The 17,320-nt window shown below is 35.9% G+C and overlaps 2 protein-coding genes across 4 annotated transcripts; one reads left to right on the forward strand and one right to left on the reverse strand.

The window, feature by feature from the left end:
• Window positions 1–234: 234 nt before the first annotated feature.
• LOC107806547 (putative protein S-acyltransferase 23) lies at window positions 235–12,861 on the forward strand. Of its 3 annotated transcripts, XR_001652688.2 has the most exons (14): window positions 237–704; window positions 810–950; window positions 1,741–1,853; window positions 3,343–3,422; window positions 5,104–5,267; window positions 7,425–7,563; window positions 7,654–7,753; window positions 10,220–10,271; window positions 10,353–10,430; window positions 10,528–10,626; window positions 11,201–11,279; window positions 11,398–11,546; window positions 12,273–12,545; window positions 12,685–12,861. XR_001652688.2 is itself a non-coding variant. In XM_016630717.2 (13 exons), exons 1-13 carry the CDS (start codon window positions 459–461, stop codon window positions 12,459–12,461), a joined length of 1,629 nt encoding a protein of 542 aa, XP_016486203.1. In that variant the 5' UTR covers window positions 235–458; the 3' UTR covers window positions 12,462–12,861. The 3 variants fall into 3 exon arrangements, 2 of the variants coding, with proteins under 2 accessions (XP_016486203.1, XP_016486204.1); XM_016630717.2 differs by having other exon boundaries at window positions 235–704; window positions 12,273–12,861; XM_016630718.2 differs by having other exon boundaries at window positions 7,654–7,735; window positions 12,273–12,861.
• An 891-nt stretch (window positions 12,862–13,752) lies between these two features.
• Window positions 13,753–17,094, reverse strand: LOC107806546 (L-galactose dehydrogenase-like). The gene is made up of 5 exons (XM_016630716.2): window positions 16,646–17,094; window positions 15,993–16,221; window positions 15,178–15,477; window positions 14,588–14,716; window positions 13,753–14,109 (listed from the first exon to the last, which is right to left on the reverse strand). The coding sequence occupies exons 1-5, from the start codon at window positions 16,819–16,821 to the stop codon at window positions 13,978–13,980; spliced, it is 966 nt and encodes a 321-aa protein (XP_016486202.2). The 5' UTR covers window positions 16,822–17,094; the 3' UTR covers window positions 13,753–13,977.
• Window positions 17,095–17,320: the final 226 nt, after the last annotated feature.

Here is a 17,320-nt window from a genome sequence, read left to right on the forward strand (position 1 = left end):
CAATATCGAATATAAAATACATAGAAAGACAAATAAAGAATCACAACTTTGTTAAGCAATTTAGTTGAGAGACGCAACTAAAATGTATAATTGTATTGAGATGGCCCTGTAAAAAATATAATAAAGTGCTAAAAATGTAAAATTTCACTTTGAACAAATGGTTTTAAGTGCAATAATCTCGTATGATTAGATAGCCATGCTCGAAAATAAAGTGCTAGTATTATATTGTTGCATACACACCATCTCATAGAAGATCAAGTATCACTACAGATTTCATCTAGTTAATTCACTATAAACATACTGACAAATCCAGGCGCCTGAATACTGTGCTTTAAATGAAATCCACCTTCCCCAGTAAATGCAAAAAAAAAAAAAAAAAAATGTTCACAGCAACGGAATGAACTAATAACTAACTACCCTCAAAACACTTCGATCCAGAATTTTGAACTACCAGATCAATGGCTTCATCAGAAATTGAAATCGTATCCTACTCTAACGATCAACAGAACTCGGGTTTTCAAAACCCTAACGAACCAGCCATAATCGATGTTTACTCTGCTGCCGCTTACGGAGATTTTGACAAACTCCGGAAATTCGTTGAAATTGACGGCGTTTCTGTTTACCAGCCAGACGGCAACGGCTATTACGCGCTTCAGTGGGCTGCTCTCAACAATTTCGTTGATATTGTCCAATATATCATCGAGGTACCGTACTATCCTTTGTTTTCTTTTTTATATTGAGAATATCTAGTTTTTAATTGTTCATTTGGAGGTAAATTTTGGTGCTTTTTTATTTGGTGGTGTGTGTAGCACGGAGGCAATGTCCATGCGTTCGACAATGCGGGGCAGACTGCATTGCATTGGGCAGCAGTGCGGGGCTCAATTGCTGCTGCTGATGTGTTGTTGCAGAATGGTGCGCGGGTTGAGGCTGCTGATGTTAATGGCTATCGGGTAATGTAGAGTACGTGCTGTTCATTTGCAATCTCCAACTAGTCATAATTCCAGTATTGTTGTAGATACTTCCAAATTTATCTCTATAAATTGGTAATTTACCTATAACTCATTTTATTGTCATCTTTTGGTTTGAATCCCCCTCAGTTAAGCTCCTTTAGATTTTTCTCTCTTGCATCTAGGATCAACATCCGAAGTCAAAATCATTTACAAGTATGAAAGAGTTAGAGATTCTAATCTTGCCAACTGAACAAGCTTTATCTGTGTATGTTATGTCTTTTGATCATGAATTTACAGCTGCCATGCAACAGAATTAATAAGGTTCCTAACTGATATTTTTTTATGAATGGAGGAGTCTTGTAGCTGGGAACACATAGTGGAAAGGCTAAAAGACAAATTGGTTCAGACTTTCTGAATTAAAAAGACTATGTTTTTATTGTTTAATTAGTCTCCAAGGATCCATAACCTAGACTTGTATCGGCTGGGACGATTGGGGCAGATGGAGTATACAGAACTTTTTGCCTTAATTATTCCTAAATCTTCTTTATCTTAGTTTCTTCCTTCTTAGTTAAGGGCTTCTCGTTGTCCTGCTTCCTCTTCACCATTACTCATCTTCTTCTATTTTCACAAATGAAGAGCGCGTGCTGGATGTATTACATAAATCAAATCTTTGACAGGGTGAAATTCTGATTTAGAGCCTTCTAGAAACTAATTTTCTTGGATAAGGCTTTTCTTAAAGGTGCTTTTATTCATTTATATTAACTGTTGAGTATGCATACTTCATTTACAGGCAGTTCATGTTGCAGCTCAGTATGGTCAAACAGCTTTTCTAAATCACATTGTTGCAAAGTATCATGCTGACCTTAATGTACCAGATAATGATGGGAGGAGCCCTCTTCACTGGTATGATTAGCAATCCCAGCATTTATAGTATGTGTTTTTGGGTTTTGAGATGAAGATCCATCATCTTCTTGATTTCAAATGGCAATTTTTCTCATGACTTCTTGCTATATTTTCATACTGATCTGTGGATGACTGTGCTAGTTTCATGGCAAGTTCACTTGTAGTTTTGATGAGATTGAAATTATACTCCTATGTACTGATATTTCTTGTTGCGTTGCCTGAGATCTGGCTTCCGTTCCTAATCATGAATTACTGAATAAACATATTAATTCCAAGATATCCTCTTTATTCGCAATTATTTATTTTAGTTTTATGCATCTCACTGCACAATGATCAAAATCTAATTATATTGGAACCCGTTTTCAGCTGGCTTTGGGCAGTCTAGGTGTTAATTGAACATTAGCATTATCGTGAGAAGTTTAAGCATCAAATACTTTGGATATGTTAAACCAAAAATTTTAGGAGAAGATCCTTTACCACTCCTAGCAGATATACAGTCAGGGGTACAAAAACGTGGAAGTTTTACATGTCAGTGGGAGTTGCTCTAGTTTGGTTACAAGAAGAAACATTAGTATGGTCAGATTATAACACAAAAACAAACTCCATCCATTTCATAGATTCCACTATCACATATAAGAGTTCAAGTCATTCAGCATACAATAGAAAGTACCAAAATAATTCCTATGACTAAAAGGTCGTAAACGCTATACTGTGCCTAAATCTAATAAGGATGTCTCTTCCTCTTCCTTTCTGATTTCGCGATTGCTCGAATAAAAGAGTTGACAGGTTATTTGGTCAGAAGCTTTATGTCATACAAAGTAACTCCTAAACTTCTTAAAAAGAGTCTTGTTAGTAAACTAAAGACAGAAAACTGGGGAAGAAGTGTTGTCTTTCAGTTGTAGAATGGAGAGCAAGGTGATGAAGGTCTCAACTTGGTGGATTGGTGTTGCACACATATCTTAGTGGTGTTTAACATTAGGACTCAAGTATGGCTGGATTTGTAAAGTTTGGCGCCCATGTTTTCTAGCTTTGGTTATAGTTTGATTGGTGCTTTTCCCTCTTTCTTTATGCTTGTTCCCAACTTCCTATTAGTAGTTCCATCTTATCAAATCTAAACTGCAAGATTGAATCATTGATTTACATCCTTCTCAAAAAAATCATTGATTGACATTGTATAACACTCTTGATTTTGGCGTAGTTTTCATTTTTCAAGCTTTGGTGTGTCTTTCTACTCCAAGTATCTTAAATCTTTTGTTCCTGATATTGCATGCAATTTGGGGCATTCCGCAGTCCCTATTGAACAGTGAAAATTTTGTTTTATCAAGCACAGACAGGCACAGTTCTTGCCCTCTAGTGTTGGTTTGTGGAATTTAAAAATTAGTGTTTCACTGAGTTGATCTTTGTGTTAGTTCTTTATATTGTTTTCTGGCAGCAGTTATCCATTATGTTATGATTTTCCCATAAGCATTTCTCTGGTATTTGCAACTAGGGCTGCATACAAGGGATTTGGTGATACCATTAGGTTACTTCTATTCAGAGATGCTTTTCAAGGGAGACAAGATAAAGATGGTATGTTTATATTGAATGTACCGTTTTCTTAAATTCTTTATGTAGTGGTTTTGCAAGTTAAGGAGATATTTTTAATGCACGTGGCCTGAACCAATCATAGTTAAAATTATAACAATTTGATGGAGATGGAAATAATAGATGCAGCACTCTGAAGTTGATGTGTTCTATGATGTTGCTTCAGAGTCGATGTTATGCATCAGTTATGGTTGTGTAAATATGTCTTATAAAAAATACTTGTGTTAGTATGAAATGTATGTCTAGTAATTTCTTCTCTTGTCAATTTTTGGATTCTAGATGGAGATTTGAAGCAATTTATTATTTTGTTTGTGGTGCTTGTTTTAATAAAATAATGGCTTCTACATAAAGGAATGAGTTTGTGTTTTGTTAGCTTTCAGGAAACTACTGTTTAGTAGTTTAAACAAGGGTTTGAATTTTGGAGCTGAATGCCCCTCTTTTTGCTTGAAGAAAACAAGGGTTTGGATTTCACTTGATCTGGGTCAAAACCGTAAACTTTATCATCTTGTGATTGTTTTGTCCTTGTTGCTATGACAATCCTCTTACGTAGTAATTATCAGATTCTGGCTCCTTCTTAAGTGAATCATTACATCTTTTTTTTTTCTGGATAAGAAGGGAATCATGATATCATATTGGTCTTTGAACATTTAATGTATCTTACTTATCCAAAAGGAATTCTTTTTAATGAATCTCAATGCTCAAAATTGTGTAAATATCATAGACATGTTATATGATTGGACTCTGTAAGGAAGGGCCACCTTTTTGTAATACATGCATTAACTTAGCCTAGACTTTTGATGCATTAATGAATCTTTTACATACAGATAAGAAAGTGCGCATATATGTTGCTCATTGAAGTCTCTCAAATTCAACTGACATCTAAATAGGAAGATGTGTGAGGAAAGACACTACAGGACGTTTGTGTGAAGAATTGGATATTGAGTTGGTGGTTTGGAGCAAGCTGTCAAGGGTATATACTAAGTGGAGAATGAAATCCAGAACTTCTCTGAGCAAGTCTCTTCTCGTTGATTTGAAGAAAACAATTGGGATTTTATGAGTTTTTCTTGGATGGACCTTTGAAGACTTTAGAATGTGATTTGTCATTTGAGGTTCTTTTTTTTTTTTTGGGGGGGGGGGGGGTTGCTTATCATTCCTCCATTAATGCATGGGTCCTATCTTTCCATTTGCAGCACTCTAAGATTTTGGCATGGCCGCATGGGCATATCTGAAAGTTTGGGACTGGCATCCCATTAGCTTTAGCCCCCAGGCTTAGTTCAAGTGGCACAGGTTGCTTGTCACTTAAGTCGTAGGTTTGAGCCCTGAGCTATGCGAACTAAGCCTGATATTTAAATGGAGAAGGGTAGAGGGGCGGGTCTATTATTCCCGAGCTTCGAAAGCTCCGATTGGTCCTAAGGGTTGGCTCCAGATGGATTTCTCAGTCATCCAAAAAAAAAGTATCCGATTGGCTTCATGAGTGGTTTTTCCTCGAGGGTTGTGACCATGATGTAAAAAACGCTTTATCTGGAAGAGGTTTTGGTTGATCTTATATTTTAATTAAGTTTTTACTGATTGACTATGATAATTGCTATGTATATACATCCGGACATCAAATTTGTTTGGAGCAACAAACACATTTGTATAATGCTGATACTTCAAACATTTGCAGGTTGCACTCCTTTGCATTGGGCAGCATTAAGAGGAAACACAGAGGCTTGCACTTTACTTGTACATGCAGGCACAAAGGCGGACTTAACAGTCAAAGATAAGGCCGGATTTACTCCTGCAGAGCTTGCATCTGATAAAGGTCATCGACAAATAGCATTTATACTTGTAGGTAACTCTTTGTATAGAAATTATCTATTGCCCATAGTGACAGTTTCTGAACAATTTGAAAGATTCACCTGGAAGTTCTCTGTGTGGTTGCTTGTATCCAAGTGCGATTATGAATGAGATTATATATAATATATGGTGATATCCTAATCCCCCAAAAGCAAATAGTATTATCGTTAAGATCTCATCCAAGTCTCAAATAAATACCTTAGAGATGATGGTCTTTTTGATTGACTTCTAAGCCGTCCTGCTATTTTAATTGAATGTTTCTGGGTTAATCTTTCTTGAACTAAATACTTTGTACAAGTGGTTTTAATTCATTTCGTTATGAGAAGAATGGATGTCTAAAGACTCTAGACTAATGTGGCATTCATTTTATGATTCCAAAAGGTAAAAGCTTTTTCAAACTGTAAATTCTCAAACTCATAGCGAAACTTATAGTTCATGGTGAGGTAATGCTTGTGAGCATGTTGTAGGATATGTTAAAGCTTTGGCCTTCTCTAATTTTTGTGCTTCACCTCCTACTCTTTTCATATGATGCACAATTTGAATCTAAGGTGAATTCATATTTTGAACACATATACTGCTCTAGTTGTGTGACTCTTATCCCATGAGATTTTATTATGAAAAAGGGAAGCTAGCATGATGAAGCTCATGAAGCTTGCAGAGTAAGTTTCAGTTTCATCATATTCTTTGCACACAAAAAATGATTGCCTTGTGAGGTGTCAAAGAAATTGTTGGATTGTATTAGGATAAAAACTTTTACCTTTTCTGGTTGCCGCAATGAAAGAGGGAATGCCTGCAGTGTTCTGGTGGCACATGGCGCTGTATTGGAAAGGCACTCCTGGCTGTTTGCATTGAAATTTGACATAGTATATGTAGCTGCATCAAAGCTAGAAAGTTTGGCATGGTTGCATTTGACATTATGTAGTTCAGATGTGGAATGTTGGGTCCTCTAAAATGCAATAATGGGTTCTTGTTTTATCAATTGTGGAATTTGAAAAAAATTAATAGCACGCAAATCTTAGAGCAGATAAGGCACTCACTGCTCATCCTTGGTGATCCCTCTGAGATTTTTCTTTGACTGTAGCGTTAGGGCTTAGCTTGCGCAAGCACCTCGACTATTCCACCAGTACCTGCTACCTCCTGTCAGCACATGTACCGGGTAACTTTGCCCATCAAGGCTTAGACAGATAGAAAAAAACCACCTAGTGTTTTCTGCCTCCGCTGGGATTTGCACTTGAGACCTCATGGTTCTCCTCCCACTTAATTGACCACTAGGCCACACCCTTGGGTGCTCCTTTGAGATTTATGCTTACTAATGCTTTCAGTTTCATCTTTGTTGCTAACATTATATTTTATGCGATTATGCTACCAGATTTCTAATGATTTGCTGATTTATTACCTTCTGTTGGGTGTGATAATTGAATTGTCAAAGAGTGCATTATCAGTTTTCAATAGAATTTCAACCATCACCCACTATAACGAACCTATATATATGAAAGATGTTAAAACCAAAATTTAAGAATATACAAGAAGGCCTTATATAGGAGTTTTATGCTGCATGAAATAAGGAAAGTTTCCTAATTCTTGGAATTCTTTATTTATAACATAATTTTTAAGAATAGTCTGCACAATATCCGTAATTTTCTCCTGGCTAACATAATCAATTGAAGCGGAGTGTATAATGAGAATTCATATATAGCTGGCACCAACTAGCTTGCAATTGAGACGTGATGTTTTTGTTGTGTTGTTGTAACACAATCATTATGTACATTCAGTGCAGTATTCTTAATATTCTCTTGACTTTCTAAAAAGAGTCAGCAGTGAAGATTTTCTTAGGTCATCCTTCTGTTTTCCAGAAGTTTAATGCTGAAGTCTCCTAAGTAGTTATTGTTTTTCTGAAAACCACTCTCTGGGGTGCTGCTCGATCAGTTTATATTAGAATTTCAACATCCTTCTCCCCCCAAACAAACACAAAACCATTGTAAAAAGTTAGCAGTTAAGATAAATCAGGTCATCTGTAATCCAACATTTTCAAGAACCATGCTGATCCTTATATCTATCGTTAAGCAGTTATATTTATCATCTTTTTAGCTGTGTCTTGAGGTTGGAAGTATTTTGTCCGAATGACATTGAAATTCAAATTCTGTGCAGTCTAATGCCCAAAGGTCACAGAGAAAGCAGTGGAAAGACAAGGTTTTCGCTGCTAAAATGGGGGGAAAAGGCTACGCTCCAATTCTATTCTCTGTTGTTGTTGTCAACATCATTATCTTTATCAGTTCAGTCCTCTTTGGTGGGTGATGGTACTTCTTGTGGTATTCTGTTTTTTCTTTTAGTTGGAGGCAGCATTTTACTGATTGTTACTGGATCTTGTTTTTGCTAGCTCCTGGTCTTACAAAAGTTACTGCTGTTGTTGCACTTTGGGGATGGACTGCTGTTTCCCTGGCAGTTGCCGCGCTCCTAATGTTAGTGCGTTGCAGTAGGTAACTTCTCCTGTTTAATTACATGAATGATTGAGGCAGCAAAGCCCACTTAATTTACTATGTAGATTGTATTAAACCCCATAATGTATTGAGAAAATCTCACTTTTTTACCATTAATTCCAAACTATTTACCCTTTAATGCCCAAGCCCAAACTATTTACTACTCCTACCCATGCGCCCCAAACTATTTACCCGCCTTTATTATGTTCTTCTTCTTCTTCTTCTTCTTCTTCTTCCTCATTTTACCTTTTTCCAATTCTTTGCTCAACTCCCCATCCATCAATACCCTCCGACGACAGCCTCGACAACTCACCGTTAACTACTATGCCAAGACTTGTCCTAAAGTTGAAATTCTCGTTGGCTCAGTAACCTCCCAGACGTTCAAAGATGCCCTTGCCTCTGGCCCTGCCACCATTCACCTCTTCTTTCAGTGGTGCTATTATTTTGAAGATTTATTATTTGATTCGATGTGCTGCTATAAAATATTGCTTATAGTATCTTCGAGTAAGCTTCCCAGATCTAAATTTTTATGTGTATTTGAATATCCACCATTGTTGGGCTTGAAGCTCAATTTTATTTTTGAAGATTTCTTGTTTGATTCAAAGTGGGTGCTGTTAAATTTATAGTACCTTCTGGAAGTTCATAATGAAATTTGATAGCATTTGGAGCTGATTTGAGGTGATTGAGATCGAAATCTTAAAAAAAAAATAGAAGAACACAGCTACAGTATACCGCTACGGTATACAATATGTTGTAGGAGTATATAGCTATACAGCAACAGTATACTATTATAGTTTACAATATACTGCAACGGTATATTGTAATAATCGAACAAGAACACAACTATCTAACAATATACCGCTACAGTTTACTAATATACTATAGGAGTATATAGTTATACTGCAACAGTATACTATTATAGTATACAATATATTGTTATGGTATACTGTAATAATATGCAAGATACTGTAACAATATGCTGTAATAGTATACAATATACTATAATAGTATACTTGTTACCCGTAAATTCACTTGCCTTTTCCCTTTTAATTTGCTTTAAGCGTTTACCCAGCGTGGGGCAAATTTAAAATACAAAAAAAAAAAAATATTATAGTATGCTATATAATGTAACGGTATACTCTTACAATTAAATTCTTTTAGAATTTTTTAAAATTTTTATTGACAACTGAAATTATTTCAGTTTAATAATTGAATTAAATTTTTTTTAACTCTTTGCATACAATTGTATACCCTGTTGGTATAGCTATATACTATACTGGTATCATATGTTAGTTAATATTTTTTTGGTTGTATTAGCTACATTTAATTGATACACAATTTGATTTTTCTTTAGTAATAATATAAAAAAAAAGAATAATAAAAATAGTGAAAACAGTAAATGAAATTAGATTATGAAGAGAAAAAGAATATAAAAAAAAGAAGTTAAATGAAATTAGAAAAGGAAAAAAGAAATAAATAAGAAGAAAACGAGAAAAAAGAAAAGGAGAAAAGAAAAAAGAAAAGAAAAGAAGCATAGAAATAAAAAAGAATTGTAGAATAAAGAAAAAATTCCCCACAAAACCTACTATTGGTAGGAAATGTAATTAGTTTATGGGTGGAAAATAAATGGGGAGACAAGGGTAAATAGTTTTGTTTTTGTGGGTAACTGTGTCAAATCCTAGGCCAATGGGAAATTTTTGTGAGCTTTATTCTATTTAAGCAAAAAATTAAGGTAAGCTGAGTATGGTAGTGCACAAGGGGTTCCCCAGTTCAGAGTATGAGGCACGGAAAATTCGAGGCAAATGTTGCAATTTGATACTGGTGTAAAGCGCAAATGTTGCTTATAGTCTGATCTTTTCCTTTTGCCTAATTCTACGAACTCTCTAGTATGATGCACAAAATTTATGTATGTTCTAGAAGAAGAAAATAGCACTGTGAAAAGCTGGGCAGCAGTCAGTCATAGAACTGCAATAAACTAACATGTTTGCTGACACACAAAAATTAATCTGCGTGATTCTGTGGTCCAAAAACCATAACTTTGTGAAAGGAGGAAAAATTAAATCTTTCCAAACTGGACTTCAATAAAGCAGAAGAATTGCTGATTTTTTTTTTTGTTTTTAAATAAGGGGAAGACTTATTTGTTCTTAAAGAAGCTTCATATTCTGTTCCCTTGTTTCCTTCCTTTTCGCCATTATCATTGATGAACCATCTAATCAATCAATCCGCTCTTTCTTGCCCTTTATATCACTATGATCCCTAGAAGTTGCTTATAGAATTTTTTGGAGTTTGTCCTGTACAATATTGGATTCAAAAGAATGGGCTTGTTTATGTGGCAGTATTCTTGGCCGTTAAAATTATACTTAAACGTGTTGTTTTATGTATTTCTTTTTGGTAAATGTATGCCTGCACTTGGCTTATCATGCCTCATTATGGAGCTAAAAATGATTGTTTCATTCTCATTTGCAGTAAAGATCCAGGTTACATCAAGACGGGGGTCGTTGGTCAACCTGATGCTCAGGTATTCGCTCTCATTTTGGATTATTCAACAGCGATTTTAATATCTTCTAATTTACTTAATGATGTTAGCTGATTCTTCCAGGATCTACTGTTGAATATTGATTTGAACAATACTTCCAGTTGGTCTGGGAACTGGTCTCAGCTTTGTCCCACCTGCAAGGTTTCTCAAAAAAAACTAGTCTTTTAACTACAAGATATACTACCTTTTGATGATGCATTCATTTCTTGATGTTGATTGTTGAATATTTTTATGCAAGATCATACGACCTGTTCGGTCAAAACACTGTCCTACTTGCAACCGCTGTGTTGAACAATTCGATCATCATTGCCCCTGGGTCTCAAATTGTGTGGGGAAGGTATGACCTCATTTAAAAGCTACTAGAGGAACATACTCTGCATAATCAGCTAGCCATTGATTTTGTCTAATTCTTTTTTTACTGTATACCTGTTTTTCCTCTTGTTTTTTCCTTTGGGGCTACAAGTCTGGTTAGATGCAATACAAACGAGTGTTAGTATTTTGTTCTTTTACTTCATATTCCTGTTTTCACTCCTATGTTTTCTAACATTTTCGGTAAACTATGATAAATACTACTGAAGAGTTTCTTGGGCCATGGAATTTAATATTATTGATGCGACTTGCGGGATATAAATCTCTAATCCTGTAACTATGGATTGCAGCAATTACATAACCATAATAACTTGCAGCAATTACATAACTATAATAACGCTTCCCTTATAGATTTTTCACGCATCAATCTGATTTCTTGGTCCTTTTTTTTTTGGCTATCTTGCATCTGTTCTGACTTCCTAACAAAATGCAGATTACGGGAATTCTTGCATATTCCAAGTTGTAGGAGTTTTGCAAGTATTTTTCTTCAATTCTGTGCTTTTGACCATTGATTTCATTGTCATTCTTGCTGAACCTTGCAGAGGAATAAGCGGGACTTCTTCGTTTTCCTTTGCATGGGTTCTTTGACATCTATAATTGGTGCTGCAGTAGCTGTCCAAAGTATGTTAAAAGCACTTTATCTTTAGCATTGTGTGTCTTAAGAATGATGCTCGTAGCATATACTTATAAAATGACACTGGGTTGCTTGAGACAACTATAAACTTACTACCTCTTGCAGGAATTTGGACATCAGTACCATCATTGGTAGACGATGAATCGTGGTTACATCATGTTGTCTTTGCGTATCCTGGTGTAATCACTTTTCTGTTCATGGATGGGGTTATTCTGATTGCTGCTGTAACTCTGTGTGTAGTACAGATATCCCAGGTATAGATTAGATTCCTTGGTTTTCTTGTCCTTCTTGGTCATTAAGCAACTGAAGCCTATAGATACTTTGCTCATGATTCACTTTAGAGGTCAATCCCTCCTCCTCCCCTCCCCCCACAAATGCCCCTGCAGGTGGGTGAAATTTCCCAAACAAGTTAGTATAAACGAACCAGTTGTATATCAACAGTTGTGTACTTGCTTCTGAAACTAATATTTTAACTCTCATCCGAAAGAACTGTAGGTGGGTTATTAAGCACTCGAGCCTTCCCAATGAGCTTGAGTTTAGCTGCCTTGTCTTCTAATGTTCATAATAGTGAATTTGAAGCTATACTCAATAAGATCATTGATTGTTTAGACAGTTTCTTGACATAATTGAAGCAGTTTCCAATGTTTTTGATGCTATGGTGCTGGATATGGAATGTGTTGGTAGTCTTTGTCCTTTATGAGTCTAACTTAATTGACGTGAATTTATCTCTTGTGAGAGCTTTTAAAGAGAAAAAAGGTGTTGGGTGGCTGAGGGTTTAATGTGTCGGCTTACCCTCTGTTTATGAGTGATTTAGTAACTTGCTATAGTGTTCTATGAGAAATGGCTTGAAGATGTATCCGAAGATGTATCCCAACAGGTCATCAGTGTCGATGCAGTGGAGCTTTCCTTTATGAATATTGCCTGTGTGTCACAATAAATGATTGGAGAATTGAGGCAATGTACTATTTCCTTCTGTGCAGATAGCTCGAAATATTACAACCAATGAAATGGCGAATGCTATTAGATATGGGTATCTTCGTGGTCCAGATGGGAGGTTCCGGAATCCCTATAACCATGGATGTCGAAAGAATTGCTCTGATTTCCTTATCAATGGTTACACAAATGATGATGAGATCGCATGGCCACCTCTGCAGCACGTTGCAAGATAGCAGCAAGGGTCTGTGGATGCTAAAGGATGCATATATTTTCCAGATGAGCTCTTCAGTGTTTCTAAAAGAATGCGAGGTGCTCAGGTATATTTACATTCACATTGTTAAAAAAAGGATCATCCCACAGTATTATAGGAAATTTTTTATTCCGTAACTCTTGCTGCATTGAAATGATACTGTTCTCTGTACATTTTCATGTATCAAATGTTCGAGTGATGAGAAGATTTTCCACAATTAACGGAGGGAGTGAAAGACGAATGAGTTTAGTATTATCAAGGAGATATTTTACTGTAATTTTATTTCATTTTCTAGTTACTTCCGAGTATAGCAGTTATATTCTTTTTCCATTATTTGAATATTCAACATAATTGTGATAATAATTGTACAACACCTCAAATCTAGACTGCCTTGTATTTAAGCTTAAATAGGGTAATTATACTACATAATCTATGAGTCCTTAGCGATGAAAAGTCAAAACAGGATCCTCTCGCTATTCATAAAGAAAACACGTATCGTCTGGGATTTTTCAAATATATTTAACTATATTTATAATAGTTTTACAATCTCTAAATATATGTTGATCTCTTTCTAAAAGGAAAAAAAGAATATAACATCCAAATTCATACTGTAAGCAACGTGCATCGATCCTCGTATTTTACATTTGCTCATTCTCTATAGGACGGGGAGAGTACAATTGATATGTTATCAAATTAAATCATTCGAAAATAAACTAGGCACATATCTGTCAACTGTAACCAGGATAAAACGACTAGGATCATCACAATATTTCAGTATATAATAAAATAATACACGCATCATATGAAATATAATAAATTCAAGTATTTACAAAGGATATTTTGTTCGGAGGAGCGAACTCGGTCCACATTTAGGTCTTTCTGCATCAAATTTGATACCCTAACAAAACAAGATTTTATCTTCTGTCAAACTAATATTCCAAAACTAGATTAAGATGCTCCAACCAAATCTTTTACCACTTGGAGCGATCTAAATTTGGATTTAGGGTCTTTGGATCAAATTTGATCCCAAAAACCAGAATAGCAGTAGAAGAGTAAGGACTATATGCTAGTATTACTTTAGGCTATTATTCCTCGTTAGATAATTTCCCACAAATTCAAAATCTTGTCTGAGTCTGTAGAGGACTGCTGTTATGCCCTATAAGTTTCCAGTCTCCACTTCATAATGCCTGCAATAGATGAGATCTGCCATGCATGGTTGCAGCTACATTAACACAGCCTATTACTCAGATCAGAAGGAACAGAGAAACTTCTACTTTCAAGGCTCTCTTTCAGTAGAGATTGGTATGATGTTCATCTCAAATAATGCAACATCTTATTTATTTATTTATTTATTTATTTATTTTGATACTTAAAAGCTCAACGAATACAACATACAATTTCAGCTTGGACTACTTTTAAATGTCCAAGAGAAAATAAACATGCCAACAAAGGTAATCACAAGACCTTTTGCTTCACAGCTCATTGAACTGTCAAACAAATCAACTTTGTTGGATACCACTAGGCCATGACTGATTCTTCACTGGTTTCAGAATGTCTGTGATCTCTGATAATGTTTCTTCATCCATCCCAGCCGTTGCTAGCTCCAGGGCAGCTGCTATATTTTCCTCCACCTTCATGTAAAAGATATATCAGGACACTGAACACAAACATGTAAGTGGACACACAAAAGGACCAACATAAAACCATCCAAAAGGGATGCGTGGGCTAAGCACTCGGATAAACTGTGTTGGACATTAGTTGCAAAATTCTGTTCCTTGAGCTTCCAGCTCAAAATTCGGTTCACTTAGAAAATCTCATGGTTCTGTTCAAACGTCATGGTTTTCTACCAAATCCTACTAATTTTTTTCCACTTTGTAGTCTGTATAAGAAAGTAAATCCATTTCTCATCTGTCAATAAAGTAATCATTTTGTTCCGTATTCCTTGTTTTCTTTCAGCAACAAAGTGAAGCAAGCCCTTCCTTTTTATGACAAGTGTAATATACAATATCACAACCTAGAAAAGAAGAAAACACGAGTTCATAGGCTGACCTACGAGTCATAAAATGAAGAATTAGAGGTAGAGGATCAAGGTCTATGAAAAAAGATAACCTCTTTAACGGACTTCATCCCCACTAGTACGGATGAAATATCAGTATTTGCTAAACTGTATTGCAATGCTAACTTTGAGATATTCTTTCCCTTTCCTTTGCAATGATCAACGGCAGCTCGGCAGGCAGCCTGGTGAGGAAAAGTGTGCAAAGACATGCGTTAGTAAGAAAACCAAGAAAAGCTCAGTGTTATGTTGTTTTGTTTTGGAAAAGATTCAGCAAGAAGCATCGGAGAGTGGAGAGAAGAACAACTCTGAGAGAGTGGATACATTCCATGTACATGTTGAAAACAAGACATCTAACATCATAATTTAGAAGCAGTCCATGGACTTAAAAGTCCATTGCTTGTTCTGAGCTAGATCTTCTGTATGTTCTAATTTCAAAAAGCAATATCTTGAAGGAGTTAATTTTTAGTCCGAGTATCACAACTAAACATTCAAAGCAATCTGCAATTAATGGCAGATCAGATGGAAAAAAATGATTAGAATGCAGAGATAGTACAAGGTAACTAATCTAAACTGGGAACTTTTAGCAAATATGCCAAGCTCTTATAGGGGATAATGTTAGTCAAGTGAAAAATGAATAATTGACCTTAAGTTCAGAAGAAGCAGGGTGCCACTCTGGAGCTCCAGCCTCAGTAAGAAGACCCATTGCAAGAGGGAAAGCACTGATCACTACCACACCCTTGCTCTTCAGGTATGGCAACAGATCCTCCAAACTTGAATCATTGATACTGTAGTGACAATATGACAGGATAACATCAACTGTCCCTGGAGGTACCCGATCAAGCACATAAGTGAATATCCCCAATGGAAGGCCGGTTATGCCAATGAAACGGATCTTTCCAGCTTGCTTCAGTTTCTGAAGGGCTGGAAGCGTCTCATTCACAATCTGTTCAAGACACAAAAAAATGCCACTAAATCTACATATTTTCACAAACAATTGTGACAAGGCGGGAAGCGGGGGAGGGAGGGCTATAAATCTTACTTTCAAAACAAAGGCTACCTTTTGGATAATGTCACACAGAAAGATAGGATTTTGAAAACCAGACTTATCAAACACTGAGAACATATATGTAATCAATATAACAAGTTGAGGAAGGATTATAAGCAATTTATAAAGTCACCAAAATCAACTAACGAACCTATGGGACAAACTAATACTCCCTTTCAATTCGAAGGAAATGAAGGAACAATGATTCAAAGTATGAGGATCAAAACACTTAATTATAGTGTGATTCCTCAGTTTTTAATAATAATAATTACATAGTGGAAAATTGTAAAAAGTATTATTCCTACAAATTATAATTTTTTTAATTTAATATTAGTGTTTAGGAGAAATAATAGCTAAAGAAGACTCCTACAATATCGTGGAGAAGAATCAAACATAAATGATCAATAAAGCACCTGATCAAGAGACCCAAACTCAATATCGTGACATTGCAAAATATCAACATAATCAAGCTGTAGCCTCTCCAAGCTCTCATCAATGCTTTTAGTCACTCTCTCAGCACTGAAATCAAATCCCTCTTTGTACCTCCCACACTTTGTTGACACAATGTACTCATCTCTAGGCGCTCCAAGAGCCTTCAAAGCCTTCCCTAGTACCTTTTCCGATAATGTTCCTCCATAATACCTGAAGATAACCAATTTAAGTAAAAGACCAACAATTTCAGAAGTTCACGGATAATTCTCGAATTCAGCAGCAAAATGATTCAGGAAGCGGACCAACATCTTAAATCAGCGTATGTGGAGATACCTGCTCCTTTGTAAAATTCAAACGTGCAGAATCAGATCCAAAAATTTAAATCAATAGCACTACATCCACTACTCATTTGTAACATCAATTGTGCAAAATAAAAAAATATTTTCTTTAAACAATTTCAACTATATCTATGTGTTTCTGTAAGTTTCAAACAGTGGATGCCGACGTTATATAAAAGTATGTTTTTTTAAAATAAATTCAACTATATGTGTGAAAGAGTCCAATGTAGTGAGAGTGATATATCTCTTTGCATCTGTTAACAAATAAAAGAAGAAGAAGGAGAGAGATTGAGTACGGGGAAGTATCAAAGAAATTGACGCCAAGGCGAAAGGCTTCACGCACGGCGGCGAAGGCGTCTTGTTCGGAGACATCGCCGAAGACTTTGCCAAGAGGAGAAGCGCCGAAGCCGACGGAGCTGAGGTTGAGGCCGGTGTTGCCCAGTGGTCGGAGCTGCAATGTCTGAGCTGCCATCTGAGGGGAGTGTTAGGGTTTTGAAATCTGAAAGATTCACTTTCTCCTGAACTGCAGTAGGAAGATGACAAATGTGAGTGGATGAGAGATCTGGTTGTTGATTTTCCGGGAAAAGAAACACTCGCTGCTGACTCAGAAATTGAAAAGGCACACGAAAAGGAATCTTCCTATGTTATAGTACTATTGGGCTTCTCTTGGGCAATAAGAAAGTGAAATTCAAAAATAGCTAATTGAAACAAGCGAATGAATTATCTAAAATTGCACTGCCACAACAGAGTTTTGATTTCTGCTTCTACTATGACTCTAATAATTGCAAAGTAAGGAAAATAGGCTAGAGATGAATGTTTTTGATATTTTTTCAAATAGTTTAAAGACATAGGGATGTGACCATTACCTAAGTGTTCGTTTAATGGGATAAAAACGTTAATGCTTGTTTTGTTGATTAGGGTATATTATAGCTCTCAACTCTACATTACTCACTCAATACTTCTCGGTCAGA

This window comes from Nicotiana tabacum, chromosome 7 (genome assembly GCF_000715075.1).
Source record: "Nicotiana tabacum cultivar K326 chromosome 7, ASM71507v2, whole genome shotgun sequence".
Classification (NCBI taxonomy): Eukaryota; Viridiplantae; Streptophyta; class Magnoliopsida; order Solanales; family Solanaceae; genus Nicotiana; species Nicotiana tabacum.

Coding starts and splice junctions, on each gene's coding strand:
- LOC107806547 (XM_016630717.2), top strand. CDS start 459: ATGGCTTCATCAGAAATTGAAATCGTATCCTACTCTAACGATCAACAG. Junction 3,423..5,103: donor AGGGAGACAAGATAAAGATG/GTATGTTTATAT, acceptor AAACATTTGCAG/GTTGCACTCCTTTGCATTGG. Junction 10,272..10,352: donor TTGGTCAACCTGATGCTCAG/GTATTCGCTCTC, acceptor TGATTCTTCCAG/GATCTACTGTTGAATATTGA.
- LOC107806546 (XM_016630716.2), bottom strand. CDS start 16,821: ATGGCAGCTCAGACATTGCAGCTCCGACCACTGGGCAACACCGGCCTC. Junction 16,222..16,645: donor AATTTCTTTGATACTTCCCC/GTACTCAATCTC, acceptor GGTTATCTTCAG/GTATTATGGAGGAACATTAT. Junction 14,110..14,587: donor GGATGAAGTCCGTTAAAGAG/GTTATCTTTTTT, acceptor TTTTACATGAAG/GTGGAGGAAAATATAGCAGC.